The sequence below is a fragment of the Delphinapterus leucas genome, chromosome 2 (assembly GCF_059928025.1).
Source record: "Delphinapterus leucas isolate spDelLeu-1000000601 "Yukka" chromosome 2, BTC_Dleu_Yukka2, whole genome shotgun sequence".
Classification (NCBI taxonomy): Eukaryota; Metazoa; Chordata; class Mammalia; order Artiodactyla; family Monodontidae; genus Delphinapterus; species Delphinapterus leucas.
This window is the reverse complement of record NC_143130.1, coordinates 151,139,595-151,154,054: the sequence shown is the minus strand read 5'-3', so window position 1 is coordinate 151,154,054 and position 14,460 is coordinate 151,139,595. Positions and strand designations below refer to the sequence as shown.

At 43.5% G+C, this 14,460-nt stretch overlaps 1 protein-coding gene across 28 annotated transcripts in view; it reads right to left on the bottom strand.

Moving 5' to 3' along the window:
- SIPA1L1 (signal induced proliferation associated 1 like 1) overlaps nt 1-14,460 on the bottom strand; it is a 499,569-nt gene that overhangs the window by 27,029 nt on the left and 458,080 nt on the right. For 27 of the 28 annotated variants that reach the window (XM_022570226.2, XM_022570222.2, XM_089907908.1 and 24 more), the window contains 2 exons: nt 5,196-5,429; nt 4,017-4,182 (listed from right to left, as the gene is read on the bottom strand). In XM_022570226.2, coding sequence (XP_022425934.1) covers nt 4,017-4,182; nt 5,196-5,429 — 400 coding nt within the window. The remainder of the gene's footprint in view (nt 1-4,016; nt 4,183-5,195; nt 5,430-14,460) is intronic. The other variant, XM_022570236.3, reaches the window with a different exon arrangement.

The following is a 14,460-nucleotide window of genomic DNA, read 5'->3' as shown; positions in this document are numbered from 1 at the left end:
CAAGTCAAAGCTACCCACAGTGTGGTATGCACAGCTGCAGCATAAATATGAAAAAATTATTAATCAAATGCATTGTAAATGAGCCCCAGGTGTAGCCAACTGTGTTCACTTTTTAAAATTCACAATGAGTTAAGCCCAAAGTACATACGTGCTTACCTTGAAAACTAAGCTGTTGTGATAAATGCTTTGCGAGTCTTTAAGTGGGAGGTGACTTGGTATGGAAATGATTTCCCTTCTCACTTCACACAGAAGAGTGGGCATTAGAGAGGTTAAATGGCTTGCTAATTGTAAATTTAAAAAAAAAAAAAAAAAAAAAGCGCTTCCCTGGTGGCACAGTGGTTGAGAGTCCGCCTGCCGATGCAGGGGACACGGGTTCGTGCCCCGGTCTGGGAGGATCCCACATGCCGTGGAGCGGCTGGGCCTGTGAGCCATGGCCGCTGAGCCTGCGTGTCCGGAGCCTATGCTCCGCAACGGGAGAGGCCACAACAGTGAGAGGCCCGCGTACCGCAAAAAAAATCACCTCCCTCCACCTGCAAGGTTCTAGAACTCTCACATAAGGCTCCTGCCTACTAGACCAGATTTCAGATCTCTCTATTCAAAAACTGCTCTCAATCATTTTTAGCACATCTGGGTTTGGCAAAGGGACTTCCTTTTCCAGTGACTATCCCCACCCTGATGGTTTTACAGGAGAGAGATTTTCCACCAGTTCTAGTTTCAGCCTCTTTGGGAAATGTCAATATACTTCAAGGTAGTAAACAGCTACCTTGAAGAGATCCTTTGAGCAGTGAGATTTATTCAAAGTTATAACATCCTGCACTAAAGGGAGGCAGGGGAGGAGATGGAAGGAAGCAATCTACCTAGATGCTTTCTATCCGTTAAAAAATAGCAGGACCTAGCCTGGGCCAAGCACGTTGGGACGGCTCCTGACCCCAGTACCTCTTCAACTCCAGTCTTAAAGGTATGTGCACCTATCCAGTCCCCTAGGGCACCCTCTGTCTTCCTTGCAGGTCAGGCCTGAGATCGCTGAGTGGTGCTGCCCTGTGCCGCCACACCCTGGGAAAGACCCACAATACAATGGGTGGCAGACTTGGAAGGGATTTTAGAGAGCATCAGGAAGGGGGATCTCAACTGTGTTCCAAGGAGCCCTAAGGGTTCCTCCCAGCATCACTGCCTGGGGAGAGGAGATGTTCAGGTGGGACCCAAGAGCCCAAGGCACCCCACCCCTCCCATTGGAGAAGTTCTGCTTTCTTAGTTCTACATGTTGGGCTGCCATGTGTAACTAACTGTATTAGGAAGAAAAGGGTTCCTGAACTTTAAAATCTTTTGGGCACCATTGATCTAGTCTGGTCTTTTGTTTCAAAGCTGAGAAGCAAGGCCTAGAGAGGGGGTGTATTGCTTCAGGTCCGTCTCCTTCCCCTCCTCACTCTTTTCACTCCTCCCGGCTCTCAGTGAAACGGGTTACCTGCACTTGCAATAAGCAAGTATCGGCTCTTCCTGAACACTAGAGCCGCATGAAGCCTCTTCCTTTGGTCTGTATCTGAGAGTACTGGCTGGAGAGCAAGGCTCTCAGTTTGCACTACCTACTGTCTGTTCACTTGCCAGACTCATGCAGCCCTCGGGGAGAATACAGTGATCCCAGCTCTGCCTGCCAATGAGCTTTCGTAGAATGTTAATAGCTCTGCCCTTTTCCTTGAGATACGAGTTCCACAGCAGCTGCGCGGGGTCCTGCAGCCACCCACCTCTCAGCTCCAGCCTGCCCAGCAGAGCCCTGCCACGTCCTGCAGCAGATATCTCACTCTGCTGGCAAACGAGCCAGGGAATAACCCCGTCATTTGATATTCATGATGGCTCACTGCTAGCACCTGCTATCTGAGAAAGCCAATGTGGCGTGAGTGGTTTCCAGGTATCACAGCCCAAAGCAAGCTACTCCTTGTACCCTGAAGCCTGATGCAGTGGCTCGGAGCCTTGAGCCAGGCATGGCCTGGAAGGCCTCTCAAGGGCATGTTAGCCTTACTGACACAGCAGAGGCACGGCCATTCAGATGATAAGTCTCACAAGACACGCAGAGCCGCTTAGCTGAACTCATCTGAAGCCAAGCCAAAAAGGATGAAACGAGAGAGGAAACAGAGCATATTTCCAGCTCCTGCTTCCAGCCTTTTCACCATAATAGTTTAGCCAGCAGAAGCATTTTCTTTGCAGAGGGTCTCACGGTAATAAAGAATGTGCATTCCTATTTCAAAAAGGAATGTTAAAGTAATTCACTTTGGAAACAAAAGCCAAGGCCTGAATAAGGGCAAGACAGACATTTGCTTTCAATTATTTCCACTGCATGAGTAAATCAAAAGGATGAAAGCTCTGAGCTTGCTCCTTTCCAAAAATGTTAAACTAAGAATTGGTGGAAAGATTCCTTTCAGGGCAGGTTTTATTTTCCTCTAACCTCAAAGGAAAAATCTGAAATAATTTTTGTTTTGAAACTGGTAGTTAAAAACTTTAATATACCTCTTTGGTTTTTGATGGATAAAGAAAGAAGTTTCAAGTACTATCTTTTGCAAGGTTGCTAAGGAAACCATTTGTGCCCTGGGTGATGAGTCAGAACTGTTAAGTGCTGGCTTATAAAACAGAAATTACAGAAGTCCAGAATGGCAAGTCTTTAAAATGATTTATGATGTTAATGTTTATAACTCATTGATTTCTCAGCAAAACTCCAGAATGGTCTTTGGAGCACATTTCATCTCTGTAAATGTTGATTTGTAAGTTTAGGAGGTATATCTGACCTGTCTGAAGGAAGATGCACACACACGTGTGGCACACGCATATACAGAGGCATGTACGTGTGCACATAAACTAGAATGGTGACGAGAAAGCCTGGATGAGACGAGACCACACAGCTCATCCAGCTGAGCATGTCTCTCACCCTCTGATCACAGTTTGAGGATGGTGAGTGGTTAAGGGAATATGTCAGCTTCCATTTTCAATCAGTTCTCAAAGGTCTTCTTAAATTAAGCTTTCTAGTCACTTCCAAGAGACTACAAATCATTTAACTAAGAACACAGAGAACAGAAAACATTAAAGTTTGTAGCCATGACCTTCTGGGGAGTGGACTCCCTTCTCTTGGGGCCACCCGGTACACTGCAGACAGAAATACCAAACGCTTGGCGTGAAATACCTTTGGGCCCAGCTAAGCCAACACTAGCTCTGAGCCTGGGAGCGTGAGACTGCACATTTTAGAGGACAAGAAAGCAGAGAGCCTTAGGTGGGCTTCAAGGGTCCTCCAAGCTGAGGTGAGCAGAACAAACCCTTCCTTGTGGTCATGCAGGAGTCTGGCCACCAACATACCCACCAACTCTGAGCAAGTTCTCGGGACTTGACGGGGAGGGTGGCTGGGTTCCAGAGAAGGCATTTCTAGTCTGGAATTCTGAGAGTGGAGAGATGGCTTTACGAAGTGAAGAGAATCTGGAAAGTTCTGAAGGTAAACGTGCAGACTTACGTTTGTTGGACTGAACAGCATGCAGTGTATGGCTGGTAGGTCTGCCTGGCCAGGGGCAGGGGGCAGAGGCAAGGCCAGAGTGCAGGGTGCTGTGGACACACACAGGGCAGGAAACACACTGGGGGCTACTGTGGAAGGAGGACGAGGACCCTTCGGACAGAAAGCGCTAAAGCCCTTTCAGAAAACTTTCTGTCTGACGAGGGAGCCATGGGTGTCTCTGCAGAGTTCTGAGAAGCAATGTCATCCGAGTAATAATGTCAAGAAAGTGTAGCCTGTGCACCGTAAGTAGGATACACTGGAAGAAAAAAAGCCATGGGGGTACGGACAGGTTAATATAAACACGACTCAAGAGATGTGGCTGCAGGGACAGAGCATCTGGAAAACACGTGGACCAATTACTGGGACAGTCAGGTGATGGCGGGAAGTGGGGTCTGATGAAGAGGAGCCTGGAACCACCACTTCCTGGAGGGTGCAAGTGCCCCGTTCGGTCTCTCTCTAACTGCTATTTACCCCAAGTTCTACCCTGTACCTTAAAGTTCTTCTGGGATTCAGGAGTTGGGCTTTCCAGATTGATGAGTTTCTTGAGATCCTCCTCAATGGTGGACTTGGAGGTTGGCTTTGGGGATGCCCGGAGGTCCCTGGTTGAGGCACGCAGCCTGGTGTGGGCTATTTCATTGCCATCACTCTGATGACGCCTTGAAAGAAGGGGAAGAGAGGGTAGAAGTTAAGTCGACAAGGTTGACTCAAGGGCACGATGGGCTCTGAGAGGTAAGTCAATGGAGAGCTATTAAAGGAGAGAAAAGGAGAATCACTTCTGTTCAATTACATTAGAATCTACTCAGATAAATGCTTGTTAGAGAAACAAGACCAATTTGAAATACAAAATAAAAAGCCTGAAGAATAAATCACTCTTTCATAGGAAACTATTAACTGCATTACGCCAAAATTAGCAACAGACTTATTAATAAAAGCCCACAGGGTATGAAGCCCAAATGCAATCCTGGTACAAACAAAAACAAAGTCACTGACTGAGTCATTTATTTTTTTTGTCAAAAACTTCTTTATGTTCAGAGGTGGTCACTTACTTTCTAACAGTCCCTCTGGTGCCTCCTGGCCCATTTAGGAATTGCATGGGAAGGCTGTGATTAATAGCATCAAAGGGACAAGTGTGGTCTTAGCACCAGAGGGACGATTATTCTGAAGTTTGTTCTTCAGACATACTCTTTCCTAGGAGACTTAAGATTCTCAAATCTGAATGTTTTGCAATCTATCTTATTTAAGGAATGTGTCAGAGAAACAATTTAAGACAAGTTTCACTTAGGGGGAAAAAAAAAAAATCTCCCTACCAAACCACCCTCTTCCTAGCCCCTAGCCCGGCCTCCTCTCTTGTAGGAAATTGCCCCAAGCTTTTCTGTTCTCTGTCATGTTAAAAGCAAAATACCCAGCAAGAGGGCTTCCCTGGTGGCACAGTGGTTGAGAGTCCGCCTGCCGATGCAGGGGACACGGGTTCGTGCCCTCGTCCGGGAAGATCCCACATGCCGCGGAGCGGCTGGGCCCATGAGCCATGGCCGCTGAGCCTGCACGTCCGGAGCCTGTGCTCCGCAACGGGAGGGGCCACAACAGTGAGAGGCCCGCGTACCGCAAAAAAAACAAACAAACCACAAAACAAACAAAAAAAACCCAGCAAGAGAAGCAAAAGAATCCTTACTTTCTTGTGTCCATAAATCCCACAGAGTTTATGGTTCCTTCAGGTTTCTTCCATCCAATTAGGTACTTGCTAGTAGCGCCCTGGCGAGGGTAGAAAGTCCTAGGACCGGAGGAGGAGGAAGATGAGAAGGAAGGAACGAGCTGCGAGGAGGTGGCAGGATGCAGTTCTTCTTTTGGTGAACTTCTGGCACTGGTGAAGACAACTGGGCTGGCAGAGTGTCGGGAGCTCAGGGTACTGAGGAGAAGCAGGACAGAGACAAAACGGCGCGTGTGCTTGTGTGCATCCTGGGGTCAGTATGTCAGCTATAAAAGCGTCGTCCAGGACAGGGGTTATGGCCAGGTTAAAGAACAATGAATATTTCATAAAATATTAATGGGGCTGGCTGGCCTTCCTTGCTTTCTCGCTTTAATTTAAATGTCTGCTGTCAAAGTGAAAGATGGTGACTGGGGCTTATTCTGCACTTTAAGTTGAAAAGTAAAAATAGTTAAGACAGTCAGGGACACTCTGAAGTATGCTAGCACCGCTGAAGTTTGTGACGGTGAAGTCTAGAAGAGGCAGGTCGTAGGGGGGGCCGGCAGTAAAAGGTCTGGAGGTATCAAGGGCTCTCTGTCCTCCCTTCCTCAGAACTAAGGGTCATGGTGACATTCCCCAGGCCCGAGCTGAAGAGGGGAGACAAGACTGGATCAGCCATAGAGCTCTCTACACACTCACGTCCAAGGCCAAAGGGGCACCTTGAGGTCTCCTTCCCCATGGCATCTATCAGTAACATTGACTCTCTACAAAGCTGTTTATCAGATTAACCTGGACCATTACCTTACAACATACACAAAAGTTAACTCATAATGGATTAAAGACTTGAATGTAAGACCTGAAACCGTAAAACTCTTAGCTAGAAGAAAACATAGGCAAGTAAGCTCCTTGACAGTGATTTTTTGGATTTGACACCAAAAGCAAAGGCAACAAAAGCAAAAATAAACAAGAGGGACTACATCAAACCAAAAAGCTTCTGTGTAGCAAAGGAAACCATCAACAAAATAAAAAGGCAACTTACTTGCAGCGGACACGGGTTCGAGCCCTGGTCCGGGAAGATCCCACGTGCCGCGGAGCGACTGGGCCCGTGAGCCACAACTACTGAGCCTGTGTGTCTGGAGCCTGTGCTCCGCAGCAAGAGAGGCCACGACAGTGAGAGGCCTGCGCACCGCGATGAAGAGTGGCCCCGCTTGCCACAACTAGAGAAAGCCCTTGCACAGGGACGACCCAACACAGCCAAAAATAAATAAATAAATAAATAAATTTATATTAAAAAGAAGAAAGGCAACTTACTGAACAGGAGAAAATATGTGCAAATCATGTATCTGATAAGGGGTTAATATCCAAAATATATAAAGAACTCATACAACTTAGTAACAAAAAAAGCAAACAATCCGAATAAAAAAAATTGGGGAGAAAATTTGAATAGACGTTTTCCCAAAGAAGACATACAGATGGCCAACAGGTACATGAAAAGATGCTCAACATCACTCATCATCAAGGAAATGAAAATCTAAACTATAATGAGACCTCACACCTGTTAGAATAGCTATTATCAAAAAGATAAGAAATAACAAGTGTGAGCAAATATGTGGAAAAAAGCGAACCCTCGTGCACTGTTGGTAGGAATGTAAATTGGTGCAGCCGCTATGGGAAACAGTATGGAGGTTCCTCAAAAAATTAGAAAACCAAACTCCTAGATACAGAGTAGTTGTCAAAGGTGGAGGCTGGAGGGTGGGTGAAATGGCTAAAGAGGGTTCAAAAGGTACAAACTTCTAGTTATAAGATAAATAAGTCCTGGGGATGTAATATTAGGCATGGCGATTAAAAATAAAAAACTGTTCATCACCAATGTATTTTAAACTTTGGTTAGAAATTACAAAACTCAAGGCCTGTAGGACTCAAGGAGAAGGCTACTCATTGTACCTTTAAAACTCAGGCAGAATTTTAAATAAACTAGAGATGAGAATTTAAGCTAACAACAAACCTAGAGGGCCTTTAACTGCAGGATTTCCATACTTCCTTCCCAGTGGTCTCATGCGACCTACGGTCACACCACTTGAGCCCTGCTGAGTTTTCCACCTTAGGCTGAGGCCAAAGACAGGTCACTCCAGGGAACTTTGTTACTGAAGGTTTAGTTAACAGGATGTGGTCTCAAAGCGTGCCTCACTAGCACTTCCATTGGTCAAAATCTAATGGTCCTGCTCTGAATAAAGTATGGACTTTAGTTCATAAGAATGTATCAACATTGAGTCCTTAGCTACGACAAATGTATTACAGAGACATAAGATGATGAGAGCAGGAAAAAATGGGTAAAGCGCGCACGGCAACTCTCTGTACCATCTTTGCAACTTTTCTGGAAATCAAAAACTATTCTAATAGAAAAGCTCATTATGAAAAAATAAGCAAAAAGCCAAAACAAAATACAACAAAAAAAATAAAACCCTAATGGTCTAGAGATTTTATATGTGTGTGTGCATACCTACATGTACAATATATACGCACACACACGTACATACATACACACACACATATACACACATCTGAAAATGAATCTTGAACTCCACCTCAAACCTTACACAAAAATCAATTCCAGATGGGCTGTATATTTAAATGTAGATCTAAAGATTCTGGAGTGTAACATGGAAGAACATCTTGATGATAGAGGCAGAGGCTTCTTTAATAGGATCGTAAAGGAAATCATTGAACCCCATTAAAATTAAGAACCATTCATCAAAAGACAAAGAGAATATATGTAAAACATATATACAACAAGGGGCTCCTCTCCATACATAACTAACTTCTACAAATTAACGAGACAGGCAACCCAACAGAAAAATGGGCAAAGATCTGGAAAGGAAGTTCACAAAAGAGGATATCTAAAAACCATTAAACACTGGTGCTCAACACTACCAGTTATCAAGAAAATGCAAATTAAAGCCACAAAGAGGGACCACTATACGCCTACCAGAACAGCTAAAATTAAAAAGACAATATCAAGTGCTAGAAAGGATGGGAAGCAACTCATCCACTGCAGGTGGGTACTTGTTACAACCACTTTGGCAAACTGGTTCACAGTCTCTGCTAAAGTTGAATATGTGTAAATCCTATGCAAGCAATTTCACTCCTAGGTATATACTGAAAAGAAGTGCATATATACACGTACCAAAGGACATGTACAAGAACCTGTATTATCTCCAAACTGGAAATACTCCAATGCTCATCAACAGTAGAGTGGATAAACAAATTGTGGTGTGTTCTCACAATGGAAAAATAATACAGCAATGAAAATAAACGAATGCTACTTACTTGCAACACACGGATGAATCTCCCCAACATAATGTCAACTTAAGGACACCAGACACAGAGTAATACATATGGGATGATTCCGCTTACACAAAGCCCCCAAATAGGCAAAATGAGTGTATGGCTTAGGATTCAGGATTGTGTTCACTTGGGGAGGAGGGGGAGGTGACTGGGTGGGCGGGCATGTAGGAGGAATGGTGTCTGGATGCTGGTCAAGTTCCAGTTCTTGATCTGGGTAGCGATGACATGGGAAGTTCACTTTGAGAAAACCTAACCCAATGTATATTTATGACCTGTGCCTTTTTTGGTACTCATGTTATACTTTAATGAAAACACACCCACAAAAACAAAGCAAAAATAGATGACCTGAAAGGAGGCCATGTCAGTCCCTGAGGCTCTGCAAAGACTGGAGAGAGGGGGACAGAGTGTCGGGGGAGGAACAGGACACAGGGCAAAGGTGATCTCGAGGGTTTTCCACACTAACTGGGTCTTAACACTTCAGATTAAATATAACCATCTCCTTTATTTCTGTAACTAAGAAGGAGGAACCAGGTTCAAACTTCATAGAAAATATAACTTAAAAAATGACTAGCCATACCCTAATAATCCCTCTAACAATTTTCCCCCAAAGATTTTTCTATCTAGGGAGAAGGGGAAAGAAAAGACCCCCTCACAAAACCTCAAAGGGCAACATAACTTTAAAAGCAATTCTATCTCATTTAGTTTTTACCCCTTGATAACAGATATCCCATTTGTTTGCTTTGAAAATTAAGGGAATGGGACTTCCCTGGCGGTCCAGTGGTTAAGACTCCCCGCTTCCACTACAGGGTACGCACGGGTGCAATGCCTGGTTGGGGAACTAGGATCCCACCTGCTGCGGGGCGACGCCAAAAAAATCAATAAATAAAATTAAGGGAATGCAAAACTCTTCCATTAGTGTAGTAAATTATTGATAAATCAATAAGAACAAAATAATAGTAGGTCTCTGTTACGGAAAAGAGACTAAAAGTGGAAAGGTGAACCAAAAAGAAAAAAGCAGGGAGAGACACATAAAGATAGAGGCAGACAAGCCCACAGACAGTAACACCAGACACCCAGGTTAACGGCAATTGCATTATCAGCACAGGGAGCATCAACCCAGAGAAGCTTCTGAAATACCAAGAGTGCAGCCTTTGGGATACTTTAAAGGCATATGACAGGTTTGCAGCTATTTGTTACTTAGCGACAAGACCTAATCTTTAGTTTGCAGATTTTTTTCACCCAGCTATACCTACCTCATACACATTTGTAGCCCAGATGTGGAGATGTCTCAAGCCTCAACCCTGGTTAGTGTCTGAAGCAGGTGCCAATTAAGTGAAAAACAACGAATTAGGGTCTAATGTACTCACCTCTCATCTTGGATAATCACGTGCTTGCTTCACCTGCCTTGGCTGGTATCCACAAGTGAGTAACGTGTGTTTGAATGACTCAAGCCATTCGTCCTCATCAGTATGTTAAGATACAGATTGTGGTGCTTCGACCCAGAGATTGATTCGGGAGCTTGGGTGGGATGGGGTACATGAGAGTTTGCACTTCTAACTTGTTCCCAGGTGATGCTGTGGCCCTGACTCAGACCCTAAAAACCACTGTACCAGAGGTACATTTGACTGTTCATAGTTTACATTTCTCATCAATAAGTATCTTGATGTGATAACATCGGTATTCAAAACTCTGGGGCTTTCAAAGACTAAATGTTTGGTCAAAACAGAAATAATTAACCATGAGAAAACACAGTAGATCGCAGTCTGTTAATTTACAAATCTTTCCTCCATGTTTTAGGAAACAGCTATGATGCTTTTAGTCATAATGTATGTACTTCATAAAAGGGAGCGTTATGGAAAAGGCTTAGAAACATCAAAGGCAAGAGTAAAGTATACAGCATATACAGTTTCTGGAGCTCTTTCCTTCCTATGTAAATTCAATTACTACCATTATTTCCCTGAGAGGCATTTAATAGGTTTTGTACTCGATGATAAAACTCTGAAGGCAGAGATATCTTTGTATATTTAACAATGCCAGAATACAGTAGATTCTCAGTGAGATACTTACTGCACAGAGGGGTTCTCTTTAGTATTTACAAAGCACACTATATATTTAATTTCTTTATCTTGTTTATCATATGTCTCCCCCAGTTTAAACGTAAGCTCCATGAGGGCTGAAATTTTTGACTGTTTTGTTCACTACTATATTCTCCCTGCTTAGAATAGTCCCTGGACATTGTAGGCATGCAATATTTGATGAAGGAAACTGTCAAATAAATGACAAATTAGCCATCTGTTTTAAATGCAAGGGAGAGTTGTGCACAAAGATAGTGTATTTTACTCATACTCTATTTAAAACTGGATGTTGCTTTCTTTTTACTGCAAGAAATAATTAAATCTACAGAGTATGCTTCTGTTTACAAGTGTATTCTTAAAAGGATAAATGCTTAATTATCCATAGACCCCAATTATTGGTTTTATCTGTGACCACAGACCCTGATTATTGGTTTTATCTGTGAACAGGGCAGCTGACACTAGCTCCCAGGTGTGAAATGCCAGCACACTTTTGTTCACTAATGGTTATAATCAAGGACAGCCCTACTTAACAACAACTGATTAGATTTGGGAACCATGGTAAAAGCAAAAACAAATGACTAATCCATTGGTGGTTCTTCCTTCTTTACTGTGTACAACTCACAGCACGAAGGTGAGCACTTTAGTTTGTTCACCTGTCCCCTAATTCGATTGTCACAGGAGGATCACCTGGGAGCTTTAAAAATACACATCCCTAGGCCCTAATTTCAGAGATTTAAATTTGACAGAGTTGGGGTGGTGCCTGAGTTGTGTATGTTGGCAAAAATCTCCCCCAAGTGTGCACATCCATTGAGAACTGCTCGAATCTAGGTGAATTATCGTATTGTTATGACTTCATCAAAATCCAGCTTCACACAGTCAAGATCAAGAAGGGGACGGCATCAGAGCAGTGTTTCTGCAGCCATGAACTCTGGTCACCTGCAAGTGTTGATGTAAATAATGATTCCTTGGCTCACGTCCCATCTCCTAGAGCCCCAGAAATGTGTATTTTAACAAACCCCCAAAGGACTCTCACGTTCCCTAGAGCTTAAGAACTACTGCATTAACCCCTCAACTCTTCTCACTCCACAATGGGTTGTCTCCTCCTTCCTCTGTGGCCCCCTCCCCCGGCCCAGCTGTGTGTGTGTGTGTGTGTGTGTGTGTGTGTGTGTGTGTGTGTGTGTGTGTGTGTGTGTGTGTGTGTGTGTGTGTGTGTGTGTGTGTGTGTGTGTGTGTGTGTGTTGGGGGTGCAGGAGGGTGGGGCTCCTTGAGGCTGACCCACCTGCTGGCCTTGAACTACTTGGAGGGACCTGCACATACACACTTCCCCAAATAATCTCTGAGTGGCTTTAATTACAAAACAACTGAAATGAAGTTGTCAGCTTCATACTTTCAAAGGGGAACTGTGTGGCTGAACTGTTTCATTATCCTGGAGATTTCATGTTAATTCAATAGGCTGCAATTTAGTTGTACACATGGCAAATTAAATCTCTCCCCAGGAACTGTGTAAGAAGCCAATAATACAGAACAAAAAGAGACGAGCAATAGATATGTTAGGAAATGACAAGTGCAGTACCTGCTACTTTTCTATCTGTAGAAAAAAGTGAGTTTAGCTGTGAGTATGGCTAAACTGGAAGCACTAAGAATTTAATCAGGGTGTTCCCGGATTCCACACGAAGAGACACTAGCTTTCTTTCTTACATGAAGTATAGTGCATTTCCCCTTTCCTAAAAATGGACCAACCTTTGATTCCTTTGGTCATTCCAGGACATGAATTAAAAAAAATTTTTTTTTCATCGAAGTAGAGTTGATTTACAATGTTGTGTTAGTTTCAAGTGTACAGCAAAGTGATTCAGTTTTTTATATATATATATATATATATATATATATATATATATATCCCTTTTCAGATTCTTTTCCATTACAGGTTATTACAAGATATTGAATATAGTTCCCTGTGCTATACAGTAGATCCTTCTTGTTTATCTAGTTTATATATAGTAGTGTGTATCTGTTAATCCCAGACTCCTAATTTATCCCTCCCTACCCTTTCCCCTTTGGTAACCGTAAAATTGTTTTCTTTGTCTGTGAGTCTCTTCCTGTTTTGTAAATAAGTTCACTTGTATCATTTTATAAGATTCCACATATAAGTGATATCATATGGTATTTGTCTTTGTCTGACCTACTTCACTTAGTATGATAATCTCTAGGTCCATCCATGTTGCTGCATTCTTTTTTATGGCTGAGTAATATCCAATTGTGTAATATACATCTTCTCTACCCATTCCTCTGTCAATGGACACTTAGGATGCTTCACGTCTTGGCTATGGTAAACAGTGCTGCTCTGAACACTAGGGTTTACAGGACATGAATTATGAAAAGGAAGAGAGGGCACACACATATGCATGATTCGTCATATAAACAGAGGAGAAGAGGCAACGGGGCATCTGAGAATTTGGGACAGTCTGAATCTATCCAAACTTCTCATCCTGACCTGTTGCTCAAATGAAACCATGAACCAAATGTGCTGCAACCTGGTTACTTACATTCCCAGCTGTGGTAAAACTTTATAGGAGACGATACTAGATGACTAGTTTCCAAAAAGGACGCCAATCACGGCAGGGGCCACTTTGCAGAGGAGGAGCTACACCTGCTTGCCGACCTTGCAAAGGGATGAACCCCACAGGACAGGGCAGCCTGCATGTTAAGCGTCAAAGCCCCAAGTGGTGAAGCTATAAGGGCCTGGGAAACTGTTCTGCAATTTCTTCATCATCAATGAGGCTATCGCCCCCTACCGAAGACATCTGCCAGCCACTCTCCGTGTCATCGAGAGCTGCTGAAGGAAACACCTGGAGTCACCACAATTCAGGCACGACACAGAGGGACGGATTTTAGACTGGCTGGGATGGTATTTTCAGGAGGGGGAGAGCAGCAATTAGTCACTTGTCAAATGACTGTGGCAAAATCTGCCCAAAGGCTGAATGCTGGCCTGATACCAAGGGGAGGGGAACTGATGGGTCTCCTGTGATTACGTGCACAGATAACAAATAAGCCTTCGGGGTGACAGATAATGAGAGGGATAATGATTAAGGACGACTCCTCCCACTGTGCTCAGCACTAGCCAGTTATGTCCAGTACTGGCTCTACGATTTAGGAGAGCTTCAGAAGACACTAATTCTAAAGGACTGGGGGAAAAAGAAGTGAGGCAGGAATGATGAAGCTGGCAAAGGGGATATCCAAGTGACTGCAGTAAAGAGGACTGTTCATCTATAAGAGGGAGATATTTAATAAGTACAGGGGCACACGAATGCATAAAGCATAGGGGAATGAGTGGCTAGGCCTAGCCAGCAGAAGAGACCTCAGGGGTCACGGTGGACCTCAAGCTGAACAAGTCTGCAATGCTGAGTGAGTTAACAGGGAGCTAACAAGATAACTACGAATATTATCATTCTATTAGGCATAGCTGAGAAAAGTGTCACGTCCAGATGTGGCATCTAAAAAGGATAAAGAAAACAAAGCAGGAAACTCGAGAAGCAAAGTTTCTTGGGAGATACATGTTTGTCGAAGGAAAAATAGCTAGATAGCTACACTGAGTGATGGAGTGCTTATAAAAGGAAATGACAGAAAAAGGACAGTTACAGTTTGCAATACCTTTGATAACATTTTTTTTTATTCTCAACAAACATATAAAAACAACCATTTAGTAAGGGGACTAGGTATTATTAAGTTACAGATAAGGGACAAGCTCGGCGAGATGGCGGGACTGGCCAGAGGCCACATGGCTGGTCCACAACAGAACTGAGACTTGAACCTGGATTTCAGGATCCAAATCTATT